This window comes from Microtus oregoni, unplaced genomic scaffold (assembly GCF_018167655.1).
Source record: "Microtus oregoni isolate MIOR12 unplaced genomic scaffold, Mior012 000034F_ref0000314, whole genome shotgun sequence".
Lineage (NCBI taxonomy): Eukaryota > Metazoa > Chordata > Mammalia > Rodentia > Cricetidae > Microtus > Microtus oregoni.
The window spans coordinates 13,431,278-13,459,214 of NW_024543093.1; the positions used below are offsets into that span (position 1 = coordinate 13,431,278).

Sequence of the window (27,937 nt, forward strand, 5' to 3'; positions counted from 1 at the left end):
AAGTTTCTCAGAAACTAAGAACAAGGACAAGAAAGGTCATCTACAGGGGAAGTGAGTAGGTAGGCCAGGACTCCATTAGGACCCAACACATTTCTATTAATTTATATATTGCCATATGGCTCATGGCTTTACCTCTCCTTCAGCATGTGTCACTCCCTCTATTTCTCCTGGCGACTCTCTGACTCCACCTTTCTTCCCAGTGTCCTTAGTTTGGTTGTTATGCCTATATTTCCTACCTGGCTACTGGCCAATCAAGTTTCTACTAAACCAATCTGAGTGAAAAATCATCACAGTGTACAGCATCTCTCTCTCTCTTTTTTTTTTGTCTCATAAAACAGGAAGGTTTTAACTTTAGCACAGTAAGACACTACCAAAAAAAATAAAATAAAACTTTTAAGTTTTATTCATTTTAAACACTTTAAATATTTTCCCACATTTATTCTAAACAGATTCTCAAAAGTGAAAAAGTAATTGAGCTTAGTAGGAACTATGATGCAAAAAATTTCCCACATGGATATACACGTAAATCTACCTTCAGACTGTGCATGAGAATTACAGAAACTGGATGTGCTGAAGACTTTCCCACATTACAGACACTGTGTGAGAACTTTATGCTTGTTATAGAATCACAAGAACAAAGAAATAGTTTTTTTCCATGTACATACAAAAGGTTTCTATCCAGTGTGAATGTATTTACTCTTGGACCAAGTGAATCTAGTAAAGGCTTTCTGACAATGGTTACACATATTAGGCTACTGACTAGTGTGAAGAGTTTCAGATCTGTTATGATCACAAGAGTAGCTGAAGGCTTTTCCACAATTCTTGTGTGCATAAGGCTTTACTATCAAGTGAACTCTTTTATGCCTGTTAAAGTCTACAGAATGAATAGTTTCCACATCTTTTGTACACAAAGAGTTCCTCCCCAGTATGATTGTTTTTCATGAAATCAGGACACATTGAAGTGTTAAAAGGTTTCCTGTAATGTATACATGCAAAAGCCATGTTCTCAAGTATGAACCCTTTCCTGGATGTTCAGCTGACTGAAGGGGGTAAATGCTTTCCCACAATGCGTACATGCATAGCTCTTCTCTTCAGTATGATCTCTTTCGTGAACCTTCATGAATAGAAATTGGTGAAGGATTTTGCATAATATTTACATGAATAAGGCTTCTCTAAAGTGTGACTTCATTCATGTATGTTATGACGACTGATGTCACAGAAGGCTTTTCTTGTATGTTTACATGCTCAAGACTTTTCCCCCATGTGAATCTTTTCATGAATGTTCAGGTGATTGGAGCAGGAAAACACTTTCACACTGCTTAAATGTATACAAATTCTCTTTAATGAGAACTCTTTTCATGAGTCTTACAAGAACTGAAACTGGTATAGGAGTTTTCATAATGCCTACATGAAAAAGGTTTCTCTGCAGTGTGACTCCTTCCACGTCTATTAAAACTACTGGAGTTGCTGAATGATATTCCACAATGCTTACATAATAAGGCTTCTATCAGTGTGAATTATTTCATGAATATTCAGATGTCTACACCAGAAACAGTTTTTCCACAATGTTTGCATGTATAAGTCTTCAGTTTCTTTATAGTGTGGCTCCTTTGATGTCTGTTACACCTACTGTATTTGTTGACGGCTTTTCCACAATGCTCATGAAGAAGAATTCTCTGCAGTGTGCCTATGTTCATGATTCTTATGACTATTGGGACCGTTGAAGGCTTTTCCACAATGCTTGCATGCATAAGGTTTCTTTCCAGTGTGAATATTTTCATGAATGTTTCAATATAAAGAACGGGTGAACTTTTTCCCACAATGCTTACATGCATAAGGTTTCTCTGCAGTGTGGTTCCTCTCATGTCTGCTACGACTACTGGGGTGGTTGAAGGCTTTTCTACAATGCTTACATGCAAAAGGCGTTTTTCCAGTGTGAATTATTTCATGCCTTTTCAGATGCTTGAGACAGAAAAAGGATTTTCCACATTGCTTGCATGTATGATTTCTCTCTGCCATGTGCATTCTTTCATGAAAATGACAAGCACTGGAAATGCTGTATGCTTTTCCACAATGTTTACATGCATAAGGTTTCTCTCCCGTGTGAAATCTTTCATGAATGTTTCGATAAGAAGAACTGGTGAAGTTTTTTCCACAATGCTTGTAGGCATAAGGCTTTTGTCCAATGTAACAGCTTTCCTGACTGTGATGATGATCAAATTGGGTGAAGTCTTTTCCATAATGTATAGAAGTGTATGACTTCTCTCCTTTGAGAGTTATTTTTTGTTTCTCAAAACATGTTTTATATTTAAATGTTTGGCCACATTGCCTACAAATGTACCTTTCCTCTTCAATATGACTTTTGTCATGGTTGGTAAACTCTCTGGAATTAACGAAGGATTCTTCGCAGAGACAACATACAAATTGTTCCACTTCTTTATGGTTTTGTTCATCATTCTGTCCCTGTGTGTATCTCATGAAGGCATCCTCATTAAGTTTATCTCCAGTATAAGGTCTCTCCTGAGACTGATCTAAACACAGACTCCTACAGGCTTCTTTATATTGTTTTTTCCTGGGTTTCTCTTCAGGAGAAGTTTCAAGTACCTGAAATAAATTCAGAATAACTGATTACTTTCCAATGTTTCTGATGTTTAAAAGCTTTTGCCACAGCTCCCTTATACAGTGATGGTTTTCCTCTACCTTTTTCTCTGAGATACACAATGTAAGGATAAATCAACAATGATATTTGAACAAGCAATGGAGTCTTATGAGCTCTTACTCTGGAAGGCAAGATGTTATTGATCATACTCCCTGGACTAGCTTGCTGGTTTTTATCACACTCATTATGACATTCACTTTCATGGTCTTTCTCAATTTTCTGATTTCTGCAAAAAATGAGAAAAGCAATCCTTTAGACAAGAGAAATATTGAAGGCTAGCCTGTCTGGAACACAACTATAGAATCTCAGAAGGAATAAAATAATGGTATCAATGTCAAGACAAGATGTATTTCATGGTGAGACCCTGCTATGTGCAAAGAAGTAGAGGACTAATGTTACTTCTGTAAGAATTAAAAGGAGCTGTATCACAGGCTTGGAGGTTAAGAACAATTCTCAATCTTTCAGCAAACCAGATTTAATGACACGGATTCATGTGATGAGTTCACAAATCCTGATACACTTGATATGACGAATTTCTTGCATTTTCTGCCTTCCACAAAAGTTTTTGTATAAAAACACAACTCAGATACAAAGATATATAAAATAATCATACATAACGAGTGAACAGGAAGGAAAAATGGTCATGGAGATAGGGTCTGTCAATTGATAAATGGCTCAATCAGAATGGCCTGGAAACAAGTCTGTGAAGCCATTTTCACATTCCCAATTTAGGGGGGCTTAGGATGTTGTGTAGTGTGCCAATGGGCAGGATTTCAGGCTTTGTGTATGAAATGTATCTGCTAATTAGTTTTGACACAAACTACAACCCCCATTTGGGAAGAATGAAATAGACAGCAAAAAATGACTTTATCAGAAAGACATTTAGACATGTCTCTGGCCGCTTTGTCTTGATCACTGTATGAGGAGGAGTGGCCCAGTTCACTATGGGTGGTATCCCTTAGAGGGCAGGTAGCTGATTAAGGGATGAAGATCACTCTAGTAAACAAGATTTCTCCATCAATTCTGATTCCGTGCCTGTTTCCAGATTCATGTCATACTTGAGTTCCTGTCCTGGCTTCCCAATATGATGGAATTCTGACAAGGAAGTTTGAAAATGTCCTCTACCCCAGAATTCTTTTTTTGTCACAGAAGAGAAAGCAAACAAAGCACAGTACCAATGCTCAAAGCCTCATAAGTATGAACAGAAAGTAAAGCCTTTTGCACATGACAAGATGTTTTGTGTAATAATCCAGTGAAAACTTTTTTCAGCCTCATTATCACATGACATATTTGTGATAATAATAGATTACAAGCATAAAATACTCAAATATTAAATATTAAAATTCAATGCTCCATTAGAGGAATTTGTGTAAGATCATTTTTCACTTAGTTATATTTGGAGCACTAGGCATGTTCTCAGTTGTCCCCTGAGTAACAAATGTACAATATGATGTATTTTCTAGTATATATAAATTACCCCATATTCCTACTGAGATTTTTTTTAATTTATTTATTTATTAAAGATTTCTGCCTCCTCCCCACCACCGCCTCCCATTTCCCTCCCCTTCCCCCGTCAAGTCCTGCTCCCTTATCATCTCAAAGAGCAATCAGGGTTCCCTGACCTGTGGAAGCCCAAGGACCGCCCACCTCTATCCAGGTCTAGTAAGGTGAGCATCCAAACTGCCTAGGCTCCCACAAAGCCAGTACATGCAGTAGGATCAGAAACCCATTGCCATTGTCCTTGAGTTCTCAGTAGTCCTCATTGTCCACTATGTTCAGCGCGTCCGGTTTTATCCCATGTTTTTTCAGACCCAGGCCAGCTGGCCTTGTTGAGTTCCCGATAGAACATCCCCATTGTCTCAGTGTGTGGGTGCACCCCTCGCGGTCCTGAGTTCCTTGCTCGTGCTCTCTCTCCTTCTGCTCCTGATTTGGACCTTGAGATTTCTGTCTGGTGCTCCAATGTGGGTCTCTGTCTCCTTTCATCACCTGATGAAGGTTAATATTCAGGATGATGCCTATATATTTGTTTTTGGATTCACCTTCTTATTTAGCTTCTCTAGGAACGTGAATTATAAGCTCAATGGCTTTTATTTATGTCTAGAAACCAAATATGAGTGAGTACATTCCATGTTCCTCTTTTTGGGTCTGGCTTACCTCACTCAGGATAGTGTTTTCTAATTCCATCCATTTGTATGCAAAATTCAAGAAGTCCTTGTTTTTTACTGCTGAATAATACTCTAATATGTATATATTCCATACTTTCTTCATCCATTCTTCCATTGAAGGGCATCTAGGTTGTTTCCAGGTTCTGGCTATTACAAACAATGCTGCTATGAACATAGTTGAGCATATACTTTTGTTGTATGATAGGGCCACTCTTGGGTATATTCCCAAGAGTGGTATTGCTGGGTCCAGGGGTAAGTTGATCCCGAATTTCCTGAGAAACCGCCACACAGCTTTCCAGAGTGGCTGTACAAGTTTTCATTCCCACCAGCAATGGATGAGTGTACCCCTTTCTCTACCACCTCTCCAGCAAAGGCTATCATTGGTGTTTTTTATTTTAGCCATTCTGACAGGTGTAAGATGGTATCTTAAAGTTGTCTTGATTTGCATTTCCCTGATCGCTAAGGAGGTTGAGCATGACCTTAAGTGTCTTTTGGCCATTTGAACTTCTTCTGTTGAGAATTCTCTGTTCAGCTCAGCACCCCATTTTATAATTGGGTTGATTAGTCTTTTACGGTCTAGTTTCTTGAGTTCTTTATATATTTTAGAGATCAGACCTTTGTCAGTTGCGGGGTTGTTGAAGATCTTCTCCCAGTAAGTGGGTTGCCTTTTTGTCTTAGTGACAGTGTCCTTTGCTTTACAGAAGCTTCTCAGTCTCAGGAGGTCGCATTCATTCAATGAGGCCCTTAATGTCTGTGCAGCTGGGGTTATGCGTAGGAAGTGGTCCAGAAAATCCTTTATTGTATAAGATTGTTTTGGCTATCCTGGGTTTTTTGTTTTTCCATATAAAGTTGATTATTGTCTTCTCCAGATCTGCGAAGAATTTTGATGGGATTTTGATGGGGATTGCATTGAATCTATAGATTGCTTTTGGTAGAATTGCCATTTTTACTATGTTGATCCTCCCAATCCAAGAGCAAGGGAGGTCCTTCCATTTTCTGGTGGTCTCTTCAGTTTCTTTCTTCAAAGATTTATAGTTCTTGTCAAATAGATCTTTCACTTCCTTGGTCAGAGTTACCCCAAGATATTTTATGTTATTTGTGTCTATCGTGAAAGGTGATGCTTCTCTGATTTCCCTCCCTGCTTCCTTATCCTTAGTGTATAGGAAGGCAACTGATTTTTTGGAGTTGATCTTGTATCCTGCCACATTACTAAAGCTGTTTATCAGCTGTAAAAGTTCTTTGGTGGAGTTTTGGGGGTCGCTTAAGTACACTATCATATCATCTGCAAATAACGAAAGCTTAACTTCTTCCTTTCCAATACGAATCCCCTTGATCTCCTTATGTTATCTTATTGCTATTGCTAGAACTTCAAGCACTATATTGAAGAGGTATGGAGAGAGTGGACATCCTTGTCGTGTTCCTGATTTTAGTGGGATGGCTTTTTGTTTTTCTCCATTTAATTTAATGTTAGCTGTCGGCTTGCTGTAAATAGCTTTTATTATATTTAGGTAGGACCCTTGTATCCCTAATCTCTCCAAGACCTTTATCATAAAGGGGTGTTGAATTGTGTTGAATGCTTTTTCAGCATCTAACGAAATGATCATATGGTTTTTTCTTTCAGTTTATTTATATGGTGGATTACATTGATAGATTTGTGTATGTTGAACCAGCCCTGCATCTCTGGGATGAAGCCTACTTGATCATAATGGATAATGTTTCTAATGCGTTCTTGGATTCGATTTGCCAGTATTTTATTGAGAATTTTTGCGTCGATATTCATGAGTGAGATAGGCCTGTAATTCTATTTCTTGGTTGGGTCTTTGTTTGGTTTTGGTATCAAGGTAACTGTAGCTTCATAAAAGGAATTTGGCAATGACTCTTCTGTTTCTATATTGTGAAATACATTAAGGAGAATAAGTATTACTTCTTGGAAGTTCTTGTAGAATTCTGCATTGAAACCATCTGGTTCTGGGCTTTTTTTTCAAAGGGAGATTTTTGATAACCGTTTCTAATTCTTCGGGAGTAACAGGTCTATTTAGATCATTCACCTGGTGTTGGTTTACTTTGGTATAAGGTACTTATTTAAAAAAATGTCCATTTCTTTTGTATTTTCCAGTTTTGTGGCATACAGCCTTTTGTAGTAAGATCTAATGATTCTCTGAACTTTCTCTGGGTCTGTGGATATGTCCCCCTTTTCATTTCTGATCTTATTTATTTGCGTGTTCTCTCTCTGTCGTTTAATTAGTTTGGATAGGGGTTTGTCGATCTTGTTGATTTTCTCCAAGAACCAGCTTTTTGTTTCATTGATTCTTTGGACTGTTTTCTGTGTTTCTATTTTGTTGATTTCCTCCCTCAGTTTTATTATTTCCAGTCTTCTACTTCTCCTGGGCGCGTCTGCTTCTTTTTTTTCTAGAGCTTTCAGGTGTGTTGTTAAGTCCCCAATGTATGAATTCTCCATTTTCTTTAAGTGGGCACTTAGTGCTATGAACTTTCTTCTTAGCACTGTTTTCATAGTGTCCCATAGGTTTGGGTATGTTGTCTCTTTATTTTCATTAAATTCAAGGAAGAATTTAATTTCTTTCTTAATTTCTTCCTTGACCCAGGTGTGGTTCAGTAGATGACTGTTCAGTTTCCATGAGTTTGTAGGCTTTCTGGGGGTAGCATTGTTGTTGAATTCTAACTTTAATCCATGATGATCAGATAGGACACTGGTTGACACTGATATTTTTTTGTATCTGTGGAGGTTTCCTTTGTTTCCAAGTATGTGGTCAAATTTTGAGAAGGTTCCATGAGCTGCAGAGAAGAAGGTATATTCTTTCCTATTTGGGTGGAATGTTCTATAGATGTCTGTTAAGTCCATTTGCTTCATTACCTCCAATAATTCTCTTATTTCTCTATTAGGTTTCTGTCTGACTGACCTGTCCCTTGGAGAGAGAGGTGTGTTGAAGTCTCCTATTACTAGTGTGTGTGGTTTGATGTCTGCCTTGAATTCTAGTAACATTTCTTTTACATAAGTGGGTGCTTTTATATTAGGGGCGTAGATATTCAGAATTGAGACATCATCCTGATGAATTGTTCATGTTATGAGTATAAAGTGACCATCTCGATCTCTTTTGATTGATTTTAGTTTGAAATCAGTTTTGTTAGAAATTAGTATGGCCATACCTGCTTGTTTCTTAGGACCATTTGCTTGAAACACCTTTTCCCAACCCTTTACTCTGAGTAGGTGCCTGTCTTTGTGGTTGAGATGTGTTTCTTGCAAACAGCAGAATGTTGGATCCTGTTTTTGTATCCAATCTCTTAGCCTGTGCCTTTTTATAGGTGAATTGAGCCCATTAATATTAAGTAATATTAATGACCAGTGGTTGTTTACTCCGGTTATTCTTATTGTTTTTGGTAGTAGAGTTTGTGTGTCTCCCTTCTTTGAGATGTGCTGGTGAAGGGTCGCTAGATGCCTGAGTTATTGTAGGCAGTGTGGGCAATGTTGGATTCCTTGGGTTGCGGTTTTCCTTCTATTGCTTTCTGTAGGGCTGGATTTGTGGCTACGTATTGTTAAAATTTTTTCTTATCCTGGAATGTCTTGTTTTCAAGTGTTACAAACACTCCTGCTGTGGGAGCTCCTCCATCCAATTGCCTTTAAGATACCAGTAGACATGGGCTTGGTCTCTTATACTATAAATGCAGCTGTAAAGCCTGTGCTTTCTCTCTTGCTTCCAGCTATTGCTTCCAGCTGCAAGACTCTGTACCTGTTTCCCATTTATCAGAGGAAGGACAGTGATCTGTAGGTCTCCCCTAAATAAATAACCCTTTATTATTCAAAATTCTGAACAAGTGTGGGATTATTTTGTGACTTCTGCCAACAAACAGTGCCAAACATGGGGAAAGTACATCCACAGAAAACCTGAGAGAGCTTGGGAATAGAGTTAAGCATGGCTTCTTGGTAGCAGCAATTTCTCGGGTGGGCTCTGTTTGCTAGAGGCAAATGTGTGCCATTTAATAGAAGCCTCTTGATTCAGATTTAGCTTGAAAACTTTGCAGCCCTTTTAAGAGGTCCTGCCAGGAAACACTTAAATTGTGTTGAGGAAAAGCTGACCAGGTGTTTTGTGGTGGTGGCAGAGACCTTGAAATGTCCTAGAGTTGTGGCAACAAACATGACTGGTGCTGGGATCTCCTCCAGGAGGCTGGAATCTCAGAAAACTTAGTAATGGCCTGGATCCAGTCATCAAAGCCCAGACTTTCATACTAGCCATATCACTCAGCAAATTAAAGACAAATGTGTTCAGAAAAAGAGAGATACACAGTAAAGATAGATTTGAAGACCAAGAGAACCATAAAACCATTTATTGTGTGTTTAAAAGTATGTGTAGGCTTCAGAGAGAAAAGTATAAAGTCTTTAAAAGAAAATAAGAAGAAAAAAAAGAGAGTAAGTGGGCGGTGGTGGCGCATGCTCCTAATGCCAGCACTTGGGAGGCAGGGGCAGGCAGATCTCTATAAGTGAGTGGCCAGCCAGGTCTACAAGAGTTAGTTCCAGGACAGGCTCCAAAGCTACAGAGAAGTCTTGTCATAAGAAAACAAAACAACCTATCTACTAAAGACCATCTGTAATTATACAAAACAGCAATGTTGAAACTTAAACATCATTTTACTTTTACAGGATCCCATAGAAAAAAAATCTCCCCCATGACAGCAGAAAGCAATTCTAGAAGCAACATCCCCTCTTGCAACAAAGTTTGTCCTCATGGTTAAAAGACACCATTTAGGGGTTGAATATTATTTGAATAGGGTTAAGGTTGGAGTGGAAATTATGTACGCCTAAAAATAATGGTAATAGGTAGTTTAGTGTATACTTACACTAATAATAGTAATAGAGTAAATACTTGTAAGCTATTATTTATATGCAATTTCCACTGGTATAGTTTCTTACATATTGATATAACTTCAAATTATATTTGTTAGTTCTGTTTACAATATTTGCACACTATGCAAAGTTATTTTGTCATATTGTAATTGTATGCATGCATGTTTCTATCTGTTTGAGATTTTCTGTATATTGATACAATTTTAGAATATATTTATTCATATTACATTATGTATTTCTACCTCTGATTAAGATATTTATATATCATTTACATATGATGTCATTATCGTCCCTTACTGCACAGTTTAAAGATTTTTATATTCTGATATGAAGTCTTAACCTTTATATAGTTAGTAAGTATCATCGGTCATTAGTCATATTTGTTATTCTTTTAGTCATACTAATTAGGTTCTTAAGATACATAGAGATTCTATTGTGTGTACAGGTAACCTTCAACCACCTCAACGTTCTGTAGAATGTAATTTAAATAACTTAGGATTCTGTTGACATGAAGCATGATTGCTCCTGGAAGCACCAATCTATTCCCAAGAGAGTGTTGAGCACCAAAGACAATCTACTTGGAATTTTGTCTTTTTCTTGGCCCAACTAGCCTTTGGGCAAGGAACTGCCCATCCCTTGACCACTGACAGTGCACGATGTCCAGACTGGACAAGCAGGATACAAGAAAAAAGACTGTCAAATCTTGTCAAGACAGGGTAAGATTGTTTTGATAATTTTCCTCCTCTGAAAATGATCTGTCAGTTACTCTAGGCCTTAGCCAAAGTTGGTGGCTTCAGTGTTGCAAATGAGACTTTGGGTGATTGCTAAATGTAACCAGCTGTCTCTGTCATCGACTACACATTTTGGAAGCTGCTTGATTGCACTTCCTGCCTACTCCAGTAATGTAATCTCCCTTCTCAAGTCTTTGATGAGTTTGAAGATTAGATAGTAATAGTTACTACCCTCTTATGACTACCCAAGCCATTTCCAATACAAGACTTAAATTTCTTAGAATACAATGTTTACTAAAACATTTAGCATACATTCCTTGCTTAATATTGTTTATGCTGGTTGTAATTCTAATATTATACATGATATCTCTTTTAGTGTATATAGTTTTGTATTGGGTTTGGAACTCTCTTATTTAAACAAAAGGGAGAGGTTCTGTGTGCCTTTAAGATACCAGCCAATTTGGAAATGGTCTCTTATACTATAAATGCAGCTGTAAAGCCTGTGCTTGCCCTCTTGCTTCCAAATATAGCTTCTGGCTGCTAGACTCTGTTCCTGTTTCCTATGTGTGCAGAGAACTAGGATCTAGGACAGTGATCAGCAAGTCACGCCTAAATAAATAACCCTTTATTATTCATAATTCTGAACCAGTGTGGAATTACATGATTTCTGCCAACACACTACTAGTCAGAAAAGGAATTCAGATACACAATAGGACAGACTCAGACATAAAAGACCTCTAAACATAGCACATTGTGTGTTTAAAATATTTGCACAGGCTTGGGAAAGAGAGAAAAAGAGAGTAGATGTTCCAACAACAGCAATGCTATAGTCTATATTACAGATATAGATCAAAGAGGTTCATTGGGAATAAGAACTCTGTCAGTAAGGGGATAACCCTTACTCTAGTTATGTTCATCATCAAGAACATAACTTCATCCTGTCTTATATGAGATAAATAAATAAACTTGAATATAAAAACTTTTAAAATCTTGAATTAGAAAGATTTTTAAATAAACCTAATTTAAGACTCAAGTTGTCAATTAGCAATGTGACATATTTAGTGGAAACTAGAAGGAAATATTTGATGAAACATAATACTTGGCAGAATATTTTAAGAATATTAATTACTACAGGGAATCTGAAGTAATAGGGCAAAGTTATTTTCTCAATATTTGCATTTTAGCAATTGTAAAGACTAGGGGATCATCTCTGAGATGAGGGCCTTGTTCACCATAATGAAATTGTACCCTTGCATCAAGTGGTTGTGTCCTGAGAGAAATAGGGATCTGATACTCTTTATAGACTCAGAGCTGAGATGATTAATCAAAAACATAATGATCAATGGTTTATCTAACTTTCATAAAAAGAAATAGTGTAATATAATTACACTATTATGTAGAAGAAATTAAGGTCAACCAGAAAATTTGAATTAAATTAAATTTAATATAATAACTTAATTATCAGACAAAAAGTACTATGGAACCAGTGAGAAAAAAAGCACATGTAAACAATACAAATTTACTTAGGTAAAATGAAGACCATTTTAAAGACAAAGACATTGTAACGGTTTCCCATTTTAAAGTAGGATCTTAGATCCTAATATTTTGCTAAATTTGCCATACTAAATAAATCTAAAGCCTATCCTTTAGAAAATATGAATTTAATCTAAGAAGAAAATCATGGAAGCAAAGACATAGAGCTTTATCTGATTATTGATCAGACATTTAGCAAGCTGAGTAGACATCAAAAGCTTGGTATTTCAATGACTTCTTCCTATTAGTTTAAATTGGACAAGAACAGAACTAGGAAAAACTTGTTAATAAAGAAGCTGGCATGCATAGACGGACAATTAGTCTTACTTTTTAATGTGGTAAGCTGAAATTTAGGATAGCAATGCTAATTATTGTTATGTTAATACATAATAGCATAGTTAATTTCATTCAGTTGGAAATATCACATTTCTGTCTGACGGAATACTCCATCAGTTACACAAACAATAATTGTCTATGACAAACATTACCTCTGTAGAAGGTAAACAAAGACACAAGGGGAAAAGTGCCCTTATTGAGAAGGAGCTCAATTTCACAAAATATTCTAAAATTCGTATATCAAATTCTAAAATGCCTAAAACACGTGAGGTCCTGTCAGTCAAAAATTAGGACAGAATGGGACAGGCCTCAAGAAAGAGACCCTTAATTAAGAAGATATTGGCAACTGGTGGCTACGGGAGTGGGACCTAGAAGGGATAAGAAAGTCATTTCTCTGCCATAAGGCAGCCATGAGTACGTTTCCCATGCCCCTGTGGATGGCCACACACATTTGGACAGCATTAAATGAACTCAGTTATAAAAAAGAAAAGAAGTAAGGAAGGAAGAAGGAAAGCAAAATGAAGAGGAAGGAAGAAAGGAAGGAAACAAAAGAAAAAGAAATTATAGTCAGGTGTGCTGGGAGTGTAAGGACTAGATAAAATTAAAATAAGTTCATTGTACTTAATTCCCTATGATAAACATATACTTAAGAAGTTTTGTTAGACCTTTTAATAATAAAACAGAGGTATACAGGACTAGGATACAGGTAAAAAGGTGAAAATTTATGAGGCATGCCTGACGATCTCATACTTGAAGGTAGAAGAGTGGAAAAACTGAATACTTTTCGACCATTGCTTGGAATTTAACCTGCTGCAAGTAGGAAGAAAATCAGGGTGAACTTGCCTCAAAAGTAGGAAAGACAAACACTACTTCACCCGTCATACATCTCTCCGCATATAAGGAAAATTGTCCACACACTAGAGCAGATACATGCACTCATGGTCATTGCTGCTCTGGTCCCAGGAGCTAGAAGAAAATCAGCCTGGATGTTTGTCAGCTGCTGTTGCTAATGAAGATGTGGCTCATGAACACATTAGATTCCCACTTAGCCAGGAAGAATCTGAAATGAAATCTGCAGACAAATTGACTTAACTAGACATGTAACTCTAAAGAGCGAGTTTAATCAGTGTAAGGCATGGTGGTTCAAGACTTTACTCCCAACAAGCCAGGCACATCTTCAGGAACAGGACTGAGCCAGTGAGCGCCCCTAAACCAGGCTTAAGGCATGACCTCCACAGGAGCAGGTAAAAGGGAGGGACCACCAAGGAAACAGACTTATGCCAGAGACCTCTGCAGGACCAGGTGAGAGGCAAGGACCTCCAAAGGACCAGGCCTGAGCCAGCAACCACCTCCAGAGCAGGCCTGAGTCAGCTACCTCAGTGGGAGCAGCCCCAAGCAAGCAATCTCCTTGGAGAAGGCCTACACAACCTCAGGGAACACCAAATGATCTCTGGTGACTGTGAAGGGTCTGGACACAAGAATGAAAATAAAGAAATACAAATATAGACACCAAAGATTAGAATATAGAAGCTTAGAATATAGGAAGACATACAAAGTTGTAAACCTAAGTAAACTACCAACAACTTTCTCAGCAGATCAACAACTTTCTCAGCAGATCAAGGATCAATTATTCACAGGGAGCTATTTTCTCAGATGCTTGGGAAGCCTCCATCACCTTAGGTCATTTCATTTTCCAACTAGCTGTTCTACTTACAAGGCCAGAGCTTCTCCCTGCAAACTATGAGTAGTGTCCTGGTCATCCTTGATAAACTACAGATGTGAACTGAGTTAACTTTTAGGAGACAGAGATACATGATGTCTGGGTTAGGAATGGTCTCTATTATGGGAAACTGGTGCCATCAAAGGGGAGGCATGGGACTCCGGTACACACTGCCTGGAGGTACCCGGAGAGACAGTGAACAAGTACAAACACTGGTTTAATTAATGAGCTCTGATAATTGAGGTTGTAAAGTATGGCAGTTAGTACCTGAGTTTAACCTTGAGATAGTGTGAAAACCTTTCTGCTATCTTCTAAGTTCTCAGCCTAAAAACCAAATAATCCTAATTTATTAACCTTCTAATATAACTAGCAGTTCCTTTCCTGACTAATTGCCTTTTTTGTTTGTTTGTTCGTTTTTTGGTTTTTTTTTTTTTTCGAGACAGGGTTTCTGTGTAGCTTTGGTGTCTGTCCTGGATCTAGCTCTTGCAGACCAGGCTGGGATCGAACTCACAGAGATCCGCCTGCTTCTGCCTCCCGAGTGCTGGGATTAAAGGCATTGCCACCACCACCCAGCTTCTGACTAATTGCTAAAGACACCTGTTTTCTTGCATTTAGTGCTTTCTCTGTAATCTCAACTGAAACATATTTCATGATAGCTGCCTAGTTACCAATTGACATAAGAATTCACTCCCCTCTTTAGAGTCTGCCATGAATAACTCACTGGTCAGGGCAAGGTTGAAAAATTCCTTTTTCCAGACCTAATGTTTGGTGCCCTTAGTACAACAGTAGGTTCAGAAACTAGTCACTGTCACAGTGTCAGAAGCCCGAACTGTCTGTGGTCTCAGCTAGCTCATAAGCTTTGCCCCGTGGTATTTTTTATTTTATTTTTATTAAGTTTGCCCCTGCTTTTTTTTGGAATCTGGTTTCTGGAATAAAGTTTGCTTTAGGTTTCCTAGACTTAGTGGTGTTCTCATCTTTGAACAACCCAACTGGACCCAACAACTGGCACCTGTAGCCCTGACTGCACCATGAGAATCAACCATCTGGGCCTTGAATCCACTGACACCAGGAAGATTGATCACCAGATACACGGCTGCAGCTACAGCAATCAGAGGAAACGATGGGAACACAGGGTAAGAACACACTCCACAACACAAAGAGCATCAGGACACAAACAAAAACTAGTGGCTATCAAACAGCAAGACCTGAACACCAAACATAGTTGAAGAAGGAGAAAATGACCTAAAAAATAACTTCAGGAGATTGTTTGAGGCTTTTTAAGAGAAAATGAAAAATTCCTTCAAAGAAATGGAGGAAGAGACAAAGAAAAAATTACAAGAAATCCACAAATCCCTTAAGGAAAACCAAGAAAAAGCAACCAAACTGGTGAAAGAAACAATTCAAGACTTGAAAAATGAAATGGAGACAATAAAGAAAGCACAAACCAAGGGAATTCTGGAAATGAAAAATATGAGAAAATGATCAGCAACCACAAATGCAAGCACAAATAGCAGAACACGGGGAATGGAAGAGAGAATTTCAAGTGCTGAAGATACAAAAGAGGAAACAGAGTCATTGGTCAAAGAAAACATTAAATGTAATAAAATGGGATAGCATAAAAAAAAAAACACCAAACTTCAGAATAACAGGGACAGAAGAAGTCCAATTCAAAAGCACAGAAAACTTTTTCAACAAAATCATAAAAGGAAACTTTGGCAACCTAAAGAAAAATATGCAAAGGAAGACACAAGCTTGCAGAATACCAAACAAGTGAATAAAAAAAGAAAAATCCCCACCCCATGTAATATTCAAAACACTAAAGAGACAGAATAAAGACTTTACTCCCAGAATGCCTGAGGCAGAGGAGAGTGACTTCTGAGTTAGCTAGGCTGGTAGAAATAATGAGTTCCAGGACTACAGTGTTAGAAAACAAAGAAAACAAGGAAAAAATAATTAATTAAAAATGAAATGAACGTCAACATAACTGCACACATAAAATATACTATAAATACACTATAACTATAATCCACACTCAAGATAACTTTCAAATAAGAAAGAAACATTTTTTCATTACTTAGAAAGCACACTTATCTTTCTCTCAGATGAACATTCTAAAGATTCCCAACTGGATAAAAATTACATTCTCTGTAAAAATCAACTCTCTGAGGTTAACAGAACAAGAGGAAATATTAGTACTTTTCGCAGGTACTGCAAAACTGTAAATGACTTGTTTATAGAATTGACATTCCCAACCCCTTCTGTTTAAAACAGCCTGCACAAAACAAAGAAGCAGCCACAGAAATGCAATGCCAATTTGATTCCACTCTCGGCCACTGTCCATGGCATTTGACATACTGCAAATTTTGAAAATTCTATTTTGGGTCTCACTGCAAACAAGTAAAATGTGAAGCAGGTTTAAATGTCTCCCTTTCTTCAGACCCGTAAACTTGAAAAATTGCAGTCAGGAGAAAAGAAAAAAATCTCCTACAATATTGTTTTAAAAAGGCAGGGAGAAGGTGGGGAGGGAAATAAAAACACCATAGAGGATTTCTATAGGAGCCAGCCATGATAAGCTCAATATGAACAGATCACCTGCCAGAGTAGGGCTCAGCAATTGATAAATTTAATGGGGCCAGAGTCTCATCAGTTTACCCTGAAGCAGTACCTGGTTGCTGGAAGGACCATAAACTAAGATTACCTGAGCACCGCCCAAGAACAGACCATCCCAAGGAAATGCCTAACATTCCAACCACTGTTGGAACAATTTCTTGATAGAACTAGATCCTCCTATTTGTGGAACCTTCTCTAACACCAGGAGCATGGGGGATATACTCTGAGATGATCAGGTGGGAGAGGGGAGGGAAGAAGAGAAAAAAGAACTCCAAGGTGATGGAGGGAAAATCCAAGTCAGCACAATCAGAAGCACAAAAGAAGGAAAACGGCACAGCCCACCCAAGTCCCTACACAGAATCCTCTAGACTCAGAATTATCAACCTACCAGCCATGCAAAATCTGTGTAGCACAGGTTCGCTGGCAAGACCTCACCCAAGAGTTCTGGAGAAAACATGGGGTGAACAGTAAGTGGAGAGAATTGAGACTGGGGATGAGGAGATACATCCTTTATTCATTGATTCATCACTGTAAGGACACAAAGTATAAAACACCTACATCCTCCTCTCTTCAAAAGGCAAAAGGAGAGAATGACAGAAGGCTGTACAAATTTGTCTTCCTTATACCACAGCTACCATAACTAATGGGTTGTATCAACTTCAAACAATTGAAATTTGGTTTCTGGGGCTGGAGAGATGGTTCAATGGTTAAGAGCACTGGCTGCTCTTCCAGAGGTCCTGAGTTCAATTCCCAGCAACCATATGGTGGTTCACAACAATCTATAATGAGATCTGGAGCTCTCCTATGGTGTGGGAGCATACATGAAGGCAAAATGTTGTATACATAATAAATAAATCTTAAAAAAAGAAATTTGGTTTCTTCTGCAATAGTTGCACAATATCTTTGAAGATTATGCCCTGTGGTAGAGTTTTCTGAAATTACTATGGGATTCAGCTTGCTTCTGGTTGCTGTGAAAAATGCCACACTCAAAAGTAACACAGTCTGGCCGGGTGCTGGTGGCGCACGCCTTTAATCCCAGCGCTCGGGAGGCAGAGGCAGGCGAGACCATCCTGGTCTACAGAGTTAGTTCCAGGACAGGCTCCAAAGCCACAGAGAAACCCTGTCTCGAAAAACCAAAAAAAAAAAAAAGTAACATTCTAAGAAATAGTTCATTTGGCTTACAGTTCCATGTCACAATCCAATACTAGACAAGCCAAGGCAGGAAGATAAGCAGAAACTATGGAAGAAGCTAAGTAGAGGTTCTCCTGTTGACTGGATCAGATAATTTTCTTATTTAGTCCAGGACAACCTGGAAAGGGATGGTGCTGCCCACTGTGTACTAGCCCCTCCCCCATCAATCAAAAGAGCCCTCACGGACTTAGCCATAGGTTCCTCTGATCAATACAGGCCTAAAATGAAGCTCCCTTCTCCAAGATGATGCAAGATTTTGTCAGGTTGCCAATAAAAATTTACCAGTACACTCTGACACCAAACCCATTTATTCTCTGGTCTAAGTTTTGAAATCAGAGTTTGCAACCATTTACTTTTGACACCCTAAAGACGAGTTATAAAAAACACTTTATACAGCTAACAAGTTTACTACTCATTTCCACCATGCTTCACTGTCAGAGACTGAACTAAAGTACATGTCACCTCGTGGGCTACACTAGAAATGGGCTAGTCCAGGTGCGAGAGTTAGCCAAGAAGAGGCTAGATAGAAATGGACCAAGCAGTGTTTAAAGGAACACAGTTTCTGTGTAATTATTTCGGGTAAAGCTAGCCCTGCGGAGCTGGGTGGGAACGCAGCCTACCGCAGGTCCTTCAACAAAATGTAGTACTAGTGAAAATTCTATTGTTGCCTCCAAAGAAGTTCATGCGTAGTTACTGATTAAATATTCCGTCATGCAATTTCTTCTACTTGGAGAAGCCTAGAGAAAAAACAAGCAAACATAAGTGCAATACCAAGCCTTTGATTGACTCACAGAGCCCCCAAAGAGGAAGTCTTGGAAAGATTTCCATATATCTCATTTCTGCCTCAGAATTGGTAGTGAAAAGATGTCTGATTTAAAACTCTCTTCCTCCATGACTGGGAATTGTCACACACTCTCAGAGAGCAAACCATTCAGTCCTCTCACATGAACAGTTTTAAAGTACAGAACATACACAGAGTGATCAAATTTGCTTGGGTGATCCAGTCTAACACCCACGCATTTGTTTGCTTATGCCAGGCATGGCTTAGGGTTCAAACTAAAAATAATATAAAATCACAAAGACAATGACAGGAAAACTCTAAAGCAGCAGAGACATAGTGAAAGACTCTAAATGCATTTGTAAGCCCCCCTCAACCCTAAGACATTTTTCTAAAACCTTACACTCACTCCATCTTGAAAAAGGGACAGTCGCACACACACAAACACACACACACACACACACACACACACACACACACACACTGGACTGCTTATCCTCCTGTGTCCTTGTAAATAACCACATGCTGGACTGCTCATCCCCCTGTGTCCTTGAGAATAATCTTCAAACGTAACCCCATTTTGAAAATTGAGGTAAATACAACCCACAGATGTTGACTCAGTTCCTGATGTATTGATTTAGTCACTGAACCAAAGGTGAGGATGGACCACAGATGCTCTCCCTTATCACCTGACCACGCAGCTATTCTACTGCCCTGGAATAGACCAATCACTACTAGTAACCCTTTGAATAAGCCAATCCAATGAGTTGAAAAACAACCTACAGGTTCCCCTCCCCTTGTGTCTGTGGCTTTTCGCTTTAAAAGATGGGCTGTAACAGCTATCGATGTCCTTCATATCCTGAACCTAAAGGACCCTGTCATGACAGAATAAAAATCCTCTTGCTTTTGCATCAATTTGTGGTTATGTGAGTGTTGTCTGGAGCAACTCCTCCCTGGTGTTTGGACTTCTAGTCCAACAATAGTTCTTATGGAGTCTCCCAACACAGTACAGCACTCAGGGACATTTACATGTATGGTAGCCCACAGAGGATAATCCATTCCACCTTAGCTGAAGGTCAGAAAGTTCAGAATTCTTCTAGCTTCTTCAAGGTTATACAACTGAATGTTCAGACCTAAGGTGTGGTTACAAGATGTATTGTTTAGACAAAAAGGATATCTTGTTCTAGGGTGTGGTTACTTGATGTTCAGAGATGTGAGGAGGTAACTACATATATTTGTTCTTTGTATCACAATAAAGAAGACTTTTACCTTTACTCAACCTCTTTTGGATTGGGCTGTATAAGGTCTATGAGAAATAAATTTAGGCAGATCACAGTATTTACTGAATGCCTTCCTGATTCTACCTGCTGTCTCTTGTTTATCTCTGTATTATTTCTCACCCTCCCTTGAAGTATGGACAACAAGTTGGGAGGAACACTGAGAGACACCATAGTGCTGAGTCAGTGTCACCAACCTGGAAGTACTACAAATTCTGAGGTGACACAGGTTTCAGGTGAATTTTCACCACAGTCCCTGAAACCCAGTAGTTTCCCTGGTACAGAACAGGTATGGAGACACCGTGAACAGCTCTGGGAAGTGTGAAACCAAAATTGGAATCTACGACACAGCCCTCTGCAAAGGGCATGGTGGACTTCCAGGGAGCAGCCCCACAACATCTGCAATGTCGCAAACAGTACACACAATTCAAGAAGTCCTGGACACACTTATGCTTTCCTGCTTCTGAATGATCAAGGTGTCCTCCCTGTGAGCCTAAGATCAGTAGAAAACAATGTGGTACAGGTCCAACACCGCACACCTCAGCATCTACACAGGACACAAACTCAATGGCAATGGTGAGGCTTTCTGATTATCCAAGCAGCTCAGTGGGTATTTAATGTCGGGAAGTAGCAGTATGTCTGCATGATGAAAGAGATGCAATGTCTGGATATTCCAGATTCAAGATCCTTAGGACAAAACCAACAAGGATGGAATGAGGTAAACCTGTTTGAATCATTTTCATTTTAGGTTTCAACCTATCTATTTCCTTTTTTGGTTTGTAGACTTCATTTTTTTGAATCAGCTTCTCTCTATTATGTAGCACAGACTGTGATGAATGAAGCACAGGTGAGCTATAGATCTCAGTCTCTCAGCTGCTACTGAATTTTTTATGTTCATCTGCTGTGGAATATTCTGTACACTGTTCAAATTATGCTCTGATTGGTTTAATAAAGAAGTTGACTGACCAATGGCCAGTCAGAATAAGGCTAAGTAGAAAACCCAAACATAAGAAGCAAAGAAGGGCAGAGACAGAGGAGATGACAGCCAACAGCCAAGCAAGTTGGACATGTAGAAAACGAGGTCAAAAGCCATGAGCCACATGGCAAAACATAGAAACATGGGTTAATTTAAATGTAAGAGTTACCTGATGGAGGAAGGTCATTGGTTAAAAAGTAAAGAAACTGCTTGGCCCTCATAGGTTAGAACATAGGTGGGTGGAGTAAACAGAACAGAGTGCTGGGAAGAAGAGGAAGTGAGGTAAGATGCCTCAGACAGATGCCATGCTCCCCTCTCCCAGGCAGACGTGATGAAGCTCCAACCCAGGATGTACGTAGGCTAGAATCTTCCTGGTAAGTGCACCATGGGCTGCTACACACATTAATAGAAATAAGTAATCAAGATGGAAGAATTAGCCAGTAAGAAGCTAAAGCTAGCCGGGTGATGGTGGCGCACACCTTTAATCCCAGCACTCAGGAGGCAGAGGCAGGTGGATCTCTGTGAGTTCGAGACCAGCCTGGTCTACAGAGCTAGTTCCAGGACAGGCTCCAAAAGCTACAGAGAAACCCTGTCTCGAAAAACCAAAAAAAAAAAAAAGCTAAAGCTAATGGGCCAAGCAGTGCTTAAATGAATACAGTTTGTGTGTCATTATTTTGGGGCATAAGCTAGCCAGGCAGCCGGGAGCCGTGCTGTGGGAAGAGGCCCGCAGCTCCCACAACAGTTACCTAGTAATAAGTCTGAGCTATTGACTGAGGATTTTTAATTCATATAAGCTTCAGAGTGGTTATTTTGGAATGGGCAGCCCAGGCAAGAAACTTCTTTCTACATCCATCCATAGAACTTCCTGCACTTTTTAATTTTTCTAGCTCAATTTCTATCACAAGCTTAAGGGGCTGAAAGGTTTATGCTCAATCATTGTGAATAATAATTTCCTTCCTGATGATGGGCATAATCACTGCCTAAGAGGGGGCACAAGATTCCCTATTTTATCAGTTTCAAGGGGAGATTTTGGATTTTCAGTCTTAGTAGTTGGCTTGAATTCCTACATTGTAAATAGCCAAATTTTACAAATTTAAAAATATTACATTCATAAAAAGTAGCCTATTATGTCAATCGATTTTCTATGAGAAGACAGAGGCTATCAGAATTGTCATGGCCCTTATTAACTAAAGGAGAGACAGAGCTTTCATAAGTGGGGTTGTGATGATCTGTTGCATTATAAATACAAGACAAAATACAGCTGGAGACAGTATATTAGGAATGTGTGAACAAAGAAAGAATAAGGTGAAACTATCTGGTGGTGGAACAAATGAAAATGGGTTTAGGGCTTTAAATATTGAATACCAATAGCACTGAAAGGAAAATAAAACCAGAACATGGAACATAATGTAATTCCTCACAGATTTATATAAACGACTCTTAATGGATCAATATAAAGCAAATCTTTACATTATACTTGGGTTGCTTTTGATTGCCCTACCCAGTATATTAACTTACACAGGATTTCTTTGCAAGGCAAACTGATAAACCTTCCTGACTGCATTGTGAAGGCAAGAGACATTATGCTTTATTATTCAAAATTAAGTTTCAATTTATTGTAAGAGCTGAGTTCCTCTCTGTTTCCAGGATCCTGACCTTCCAGAACTCATGACCTTGACTTTCTTGTGGGAATGTCCTTTGTATACTTGACTTTCCCTGAAATTTCCTAGAACCTCCCTGATCACATGGTGACCATATGAATTTCTTTCTGAGGTTTTTCTTTCCTTTCCTTTTCTTCTTTTCTTTTCTTCCTTCCTTCCTTCTTCCTTCCTTCCTTCCTTCCTTTCTTTCTTTTTTTTTTTTGGAGACAGAGTTTATCCCGGAACAAGGTCTTGTAGACCAGGCTGGCCTCGAACTCACAGAGATCTGCCTGCCTCTGCCTCCCAACTGCTGGTATTAAAGACGTGTGTAGAGAGGAGGGATCGGCTTCGGCTTCGTTCCCACAAGGCTCTGGCACAGTGTCTCTGCCTCCTAGGCATTGGGATTAAAGGTGTGTCCTGCTAAACCTTGAAGTCACAGAGGTCAATCTACTTCTGCCTCCCAAGTTTTGGGATTAAAGGTGTGTACCAGCACACCCAACTACTCTCTCCTTTTTTTTTTATACTTTAAGAACTTTAACCTTTAGCCTACATATATTTTTCGCACACTGTAAACCATTTAGACATTTTCTTCTACTTTGATCTTTCTTTTACTGTATATGTCTCTTTTGTGACCACATGAGTCTTTAATTTACCAAGTAATATCATTAGGACTAAAGCTGTGGCTTTGGTGGCTGGATGCAGCCCATTCCTTAGCTTTCCAGCCTCATGGCTGTAGCCATTTGTATCACTACAACTCTATGGCGTTTCAAGGCCACTGCCAGCAAGCAAACTGCAGCATTCTTCTCACAGACCACACTCAGTCGGACTGCCTGCCTGAAAGAGTCAGAGTTTGCCCAGGCAGGATGGCCCAGAAAGCCGGCATTTTAAAATGGCACAGCTTTTTTCCTGCTATGGCTGAAAACCAAAAAGCATGTGTTCAGCTTTTCGTCAACACGGTTTAAGTGTTTTGTGGCAGGACCTCTTAAAAGAGCTACAGGGTTTTGCAGCTAAAGCAGAGTCAGGAAGTCTCTCTTAGATGAGAGCGCTTGCTTGCCTCTAGCAAGCAGAGCAGACCAGAGAAATTGCTGCTACCAAGAAAACATGCTTTACTCTATTCTTTCCCAAGCTTTCTCCGGCTTTCTGTGGATACAGTTATCCACGTCTGGGTGCCACTTGTGGTGATGAGGTGAGCAGGCCTGCTTTTTGTACCACCTGGCTCCTGTATGGTTAGGTTTATACCTGCAATAACAACACACAAATTGCCGGGCGGTGGTGGTGCACGCCTTTAATCCCAGCACCTGGGAGGAAGAGGCAGGTGGATCTCTGTGAGTTTGAGACCAGCCTGATCTACAAGAGCTAGTTCCAGGACAGGCTCCAAAACCATAGAGAAACCCTGTCTCGAAAAACCAAAAAAAAAAAACCCACAAATTGTATTCATTTAAACACTGCCTGGCCCATTAGCTCTAGTGTCTTATTGGCTCACTCTCACATCTTGATTAACCCATTTCTATTAAAGTGTGTAGCACCATGAGGTGGTGGCTTACCAGGAAGATTCTAAATATGTCCATCTTGGGTCTGAGCTTCATTGTGTCTACCTCACTGCCTTTTTCCTCCCAGCATTCTGTTCTGTCTTCCCTGCCTACCTATGTTCTGACCTATCAGGCCAAGCAATTTTCTTTATTAATCAACCAATGAAAGCAACAGATAGATAGAAGATCCACCCACATCAAGGTGGAGTGTCCTAGTGCACTATGGGTGGTATCCCCTAGAGATGTGGGCCAACGTTGAGTAAGGCAGGTACCTGATTTAGGGATGAAGACCACTCCAGTAAACAGGATTTTTCCTTCACTTCTGCTTCAGTGCCTGCTTCCAGATTCCAGTCATGCTTCAGTTCCTGCCTTGGCTTCCCATTATGATGGGACAGTGACAAGGAAGTATAAAATTCTCCTCTACCACAGAGTTGTGGAATTTTTTTGTCACAGCAAAAGAAATCAAACAAAGCACAGTACTGATGCTCAAAGCCTCATAAGTATGAACAGAAAGTAAAACCTTTGCATATAATTGGATGTTTTGTGTAATAATCCACTGGAAACCCTTTTTTTGGGCTTGGTCTCACCTGACATATTTGTGATATTAGTAGATTACACACATGAAATACACAAATATTGAATGTCACTGTTCAATGCTCCATTAAAGAAATTTGTGCAGAATCATTTTTCACTTAGGTATATTTGGAGCATTTGTCAGGTTCTCAGTTGTCCCGTGAATCTCAAATTATTTTCTACTGAATATAAATAACCCCATATTCCTGTTGAGATCTTTAGAGTCTTCTTCAATATATTCTTCTAGTGCTTTTTGTAAAATAAAATCCAGAGAATACATTATAACACATTCATATTCAACAGAAAAATTATTGCAACCTATTTCTTATGATATGGAATAATAGAAAGTGATTAATTTAAGTTTAAGAGTTAGTTAATAATAAACCTGAGATAATAAATAATTAATTTATAATTAATATTAAGCCTCTGAGTAGTTATTTGGGAACTGGCATGTTACGGGAGGTCCTCCCACTCCTCCAGCCTATCCCCGCTGAGATACCAGCCCATTGGGGCGTGGTCTCTCTCCCTTTAAAAAAGCGGCCACTTCCCTCTCCTCTCTCTCTTCACTTCCTGCTCCGCCGGTGACTAGACTCCCTTCCTGGTTGCACAGAGGGCTGACGGTGATCTGTAAGTTTTTTCCCCTTTAAATAAATACCACCCTATTAATCATAATTCCAGACTGGTGTGGCATTGTTTATGACTTACGCCTTCACTGGCAGGTGAGAAATAAGCCTCCAGTTACAATGCTATGCAAAAATTGTATTCTTTTCTTGATATTTTGATTTTCTCATTAAATAATGAATAGATTGAGTAGCAGGAAATGGTACATTACACCCTTTATTTTAGTGCTCTGAAAGCAGAGACAGGTGATGGGAGCTCAGGCTACCGTGGTCTATGCTGTGTTCAAGGACAATTGGTGCTACATAATAGAGAGAAGCTGATTCACAAAAAGAAATAAGCAAGCCAACGGAAATAGAAGGAAGCCTCGTGTGTGAAAAGAGCTCAAACATGTTGACCTCATTCCTACTTCATTGGTTTTGTCCTTAGGATCTTGAATCAGGAATATCTGTACCTTATGTCTCTTTTATCACTTAGGGACGCTGCTACTTCAAATGTCCATGGATATTCAGGACGCCTCACCACTGCCACTGGTTTGAATCCTGTGTATAAGCTGAGGCATGTTTTGTTGGACTTATTATATCACATCTCTTCTCTGATATTATCGGACACCCTGATCCATTGGAAGCAAGAGAGGGTGAGTATGTCCAGGACTTCTGGATTTGTAATTTGTGCATTTGTGGCATTGCTGAGGCTGTGGAGCTACTGACTGTTTGCTCCCCTGGCCATGTGCAGAGTATATCCTAGAGTCTTGTACTGGGTCCATTCTTCCCAGTGTGCTGGAATTGTGTGCAAAGCAGGCTGCTGAGTACAAAGCCTCTAACCCTGTTTTTCTTAGGGAAACTACTTTTTCCGGGGCCACTTTCTTGGTATAAAACGGTGCCTGGAACTTGCAATTCTCAGAAATTGCCAAGCAGTCAAATTGACAACACTAAGTACAGACTGGTGCGAAGGGTCATGGGTGGTATGCTTTCTCAGTGGTCCCTTTTAGAGCCACGGTGATGAGGATTTAGAGTTTTCCTCTCATTCGTTTTGTGATTTTTATATTTTCTCAGTACTGACTGAACCCTAAGCCATGCCTGACATAACACAAAGATAGGCTTTGGTGTTTGGTTAGATCACCCAAGCAAAATGGATCATTCGGAGTGTGTTCTTGTCATTTTGAAAAAAGATCATACGAGAGGACTGGATTGTTCCCTCTTTGAGAAAAGGTCAAGATTCCCAGCCACAGAGAAGAGAGTTTCTAAATCAGATTTCTTAAGCATTGACCATTTCTGAGGAAAAAATTGGCATTTTGGAAAAGTTCTCCTCGACTTGCCCTTTGAGAGCCCTGTGAAGGGGATCATGGGCTTAGAATTGGATTGTCATTTGTTTTTATCTAAGCTGCTTATCCAAGTATTAGACATTCTGTAAAGAAAAACTCAATCAGTAATTAATCATTTTACTGGATGAAGTTCTTTGGAGAAAATATAGTATTTTCTTTAGTATTAGATTTCAGGGTACAGGAAACAAAAGGCTGGAAAGGGACCAGAATCTGATGTCAGCAGACAACACAGGTCATTAGCACATACAGCAAGTGATACCTACTTTCCTGCAGTGCAGGGAAAGTGTGCAGTGGGAGCAAGCAACATGGGGCCACTTCATAGCGCTCGGAGGGTCTTGGTAACAGGGTGTTGAAACAATTTTCTCTGTTAAGCCCTGGCATGCAGTCTCTCCTTTCTGAAATCATTTGCCCAAGGGCGACAGGCTATCTTCTCGGTGGTTATTTCTCTCTGAACTGACCCATAATGACTGAGAGCTTTTTGCCTTCCTCCATCCCTCACTGTTGGGTTTAAGTGATCAACAAGCCCAGGTGTGATAATCTTTTCAAGGAGGTATTTGAGAACTTCTCAATATGGAAATTGCTTATCTAGGAGAACAGTCAGTGACATCATCAAGGCTAAGATTTGTCAAAACAGTCCCTTAAGAGAGACCCAATGTGGTAGACTCCTGAAAAAAACATTTGTGAAATTTACTGTTTATTAAAATTTTAATGTGATTATGGGATGGATGACTCAGCAGTTAAGAGCACAGACTTCTTCTCTAGAGGGTCATGTTTGATTTCCAGCATTCAAATAGTGGCTCCCCCAGTCTGTGAATCAGTTCTAGGGTACACAATGTCATCTTCCGTCCTCTCAGTGACCCAAGCACATATTAGCGTACTGAAGTATATGCAAGAAAAACACTGGTGGGGGCTGGAGAGATGGCTCAGAGGTTAAGAAAACTGACTGTTGTTCCTCAGGTCCTGAGTTCAATTCCCAGCAACCACAGGGTGGCTCACACCCATCTATAATGAGATCTGGTGCCCAGAACACTATATACATAATAAATGAATTTAAAAAAAAGAAAAACACTGGTACACTGAGATAAATTAAATAAACTTTAATGCGTATGTGAGTGACATTATTATTCTCAGGAATATTACAGTGATAAAGGGACTTACCTTGCGACCATGGAAGCAATAGCAGGCATACTGAGGTCCAATTCATTTAGTATCTCTGCATCATCAGTAGAGAATAGAATGACCACTGTGGGCCTCGTTGTTAGCAGTCTGTGAGATCCTAAAGTTTTGGAGTATTTACTGTAGTCAATGAAGGCTTTCTTCATAGCCTTGGGTAAGATTTTTTTTTATTTTCAAAGGTTGTTTTTCATAACTCAGAATCTGAGAGGGTGGAAGATGGCATTGTACATCCTAGAAAATGAT

The 27,937-nt window shown here is 39.3% G+C and overlaps 1 protein-coding gene across 1 annotated transcript; it reads right to left on the reverse strand.

Moving 5' to 3' along the window:
- Positions 1-1,788: 1,788 nt before the first annotated feature.
- On the reverse strand, positions 1,789-27,840 carry LOC121432316 (zinc finger protein 14-like). The gene is made up of 3 exons (XM_041630171.1): positions 27,677-27,840; positions 2,780-2,885; positions 1,789-2,604 (listed from the first exon to the last, which is right to left on the reverse strand). Exons 1-3 carry the CDS (start codon positions 27,838-27,840, stop codon positions 1,789-1,791), a joined length of 1,086 nt encoding a protein of 361 aa, XP_041486105.1.
- Positions 27,841-27,937: the final 97 nt, after the last annotated feature.

Coding starts and splice junctions, on each gene's coding strand:
- LOC121432316 (XM_041630171.1), bottom strand. CDS start 27,840: ATGAAGAAAGCCTTCATTGACTACAGTAAATACTCCAAAACTTTAGGA. Junction 2,886..27,676: donor ATTGCTTCCATGGTCGCAAG/GTAAGTCCCTTT, acceptor CATTTTTTGCAG/AAATCAGAAAATTGAGAAAG. Junction 2,605..2,779: donor ATAACATCTTGCCTTCCAGA/GTAAGAGCTCAT, acceptor AATTTATTTCAG/GTACTTGAAACTTCTCCTGA.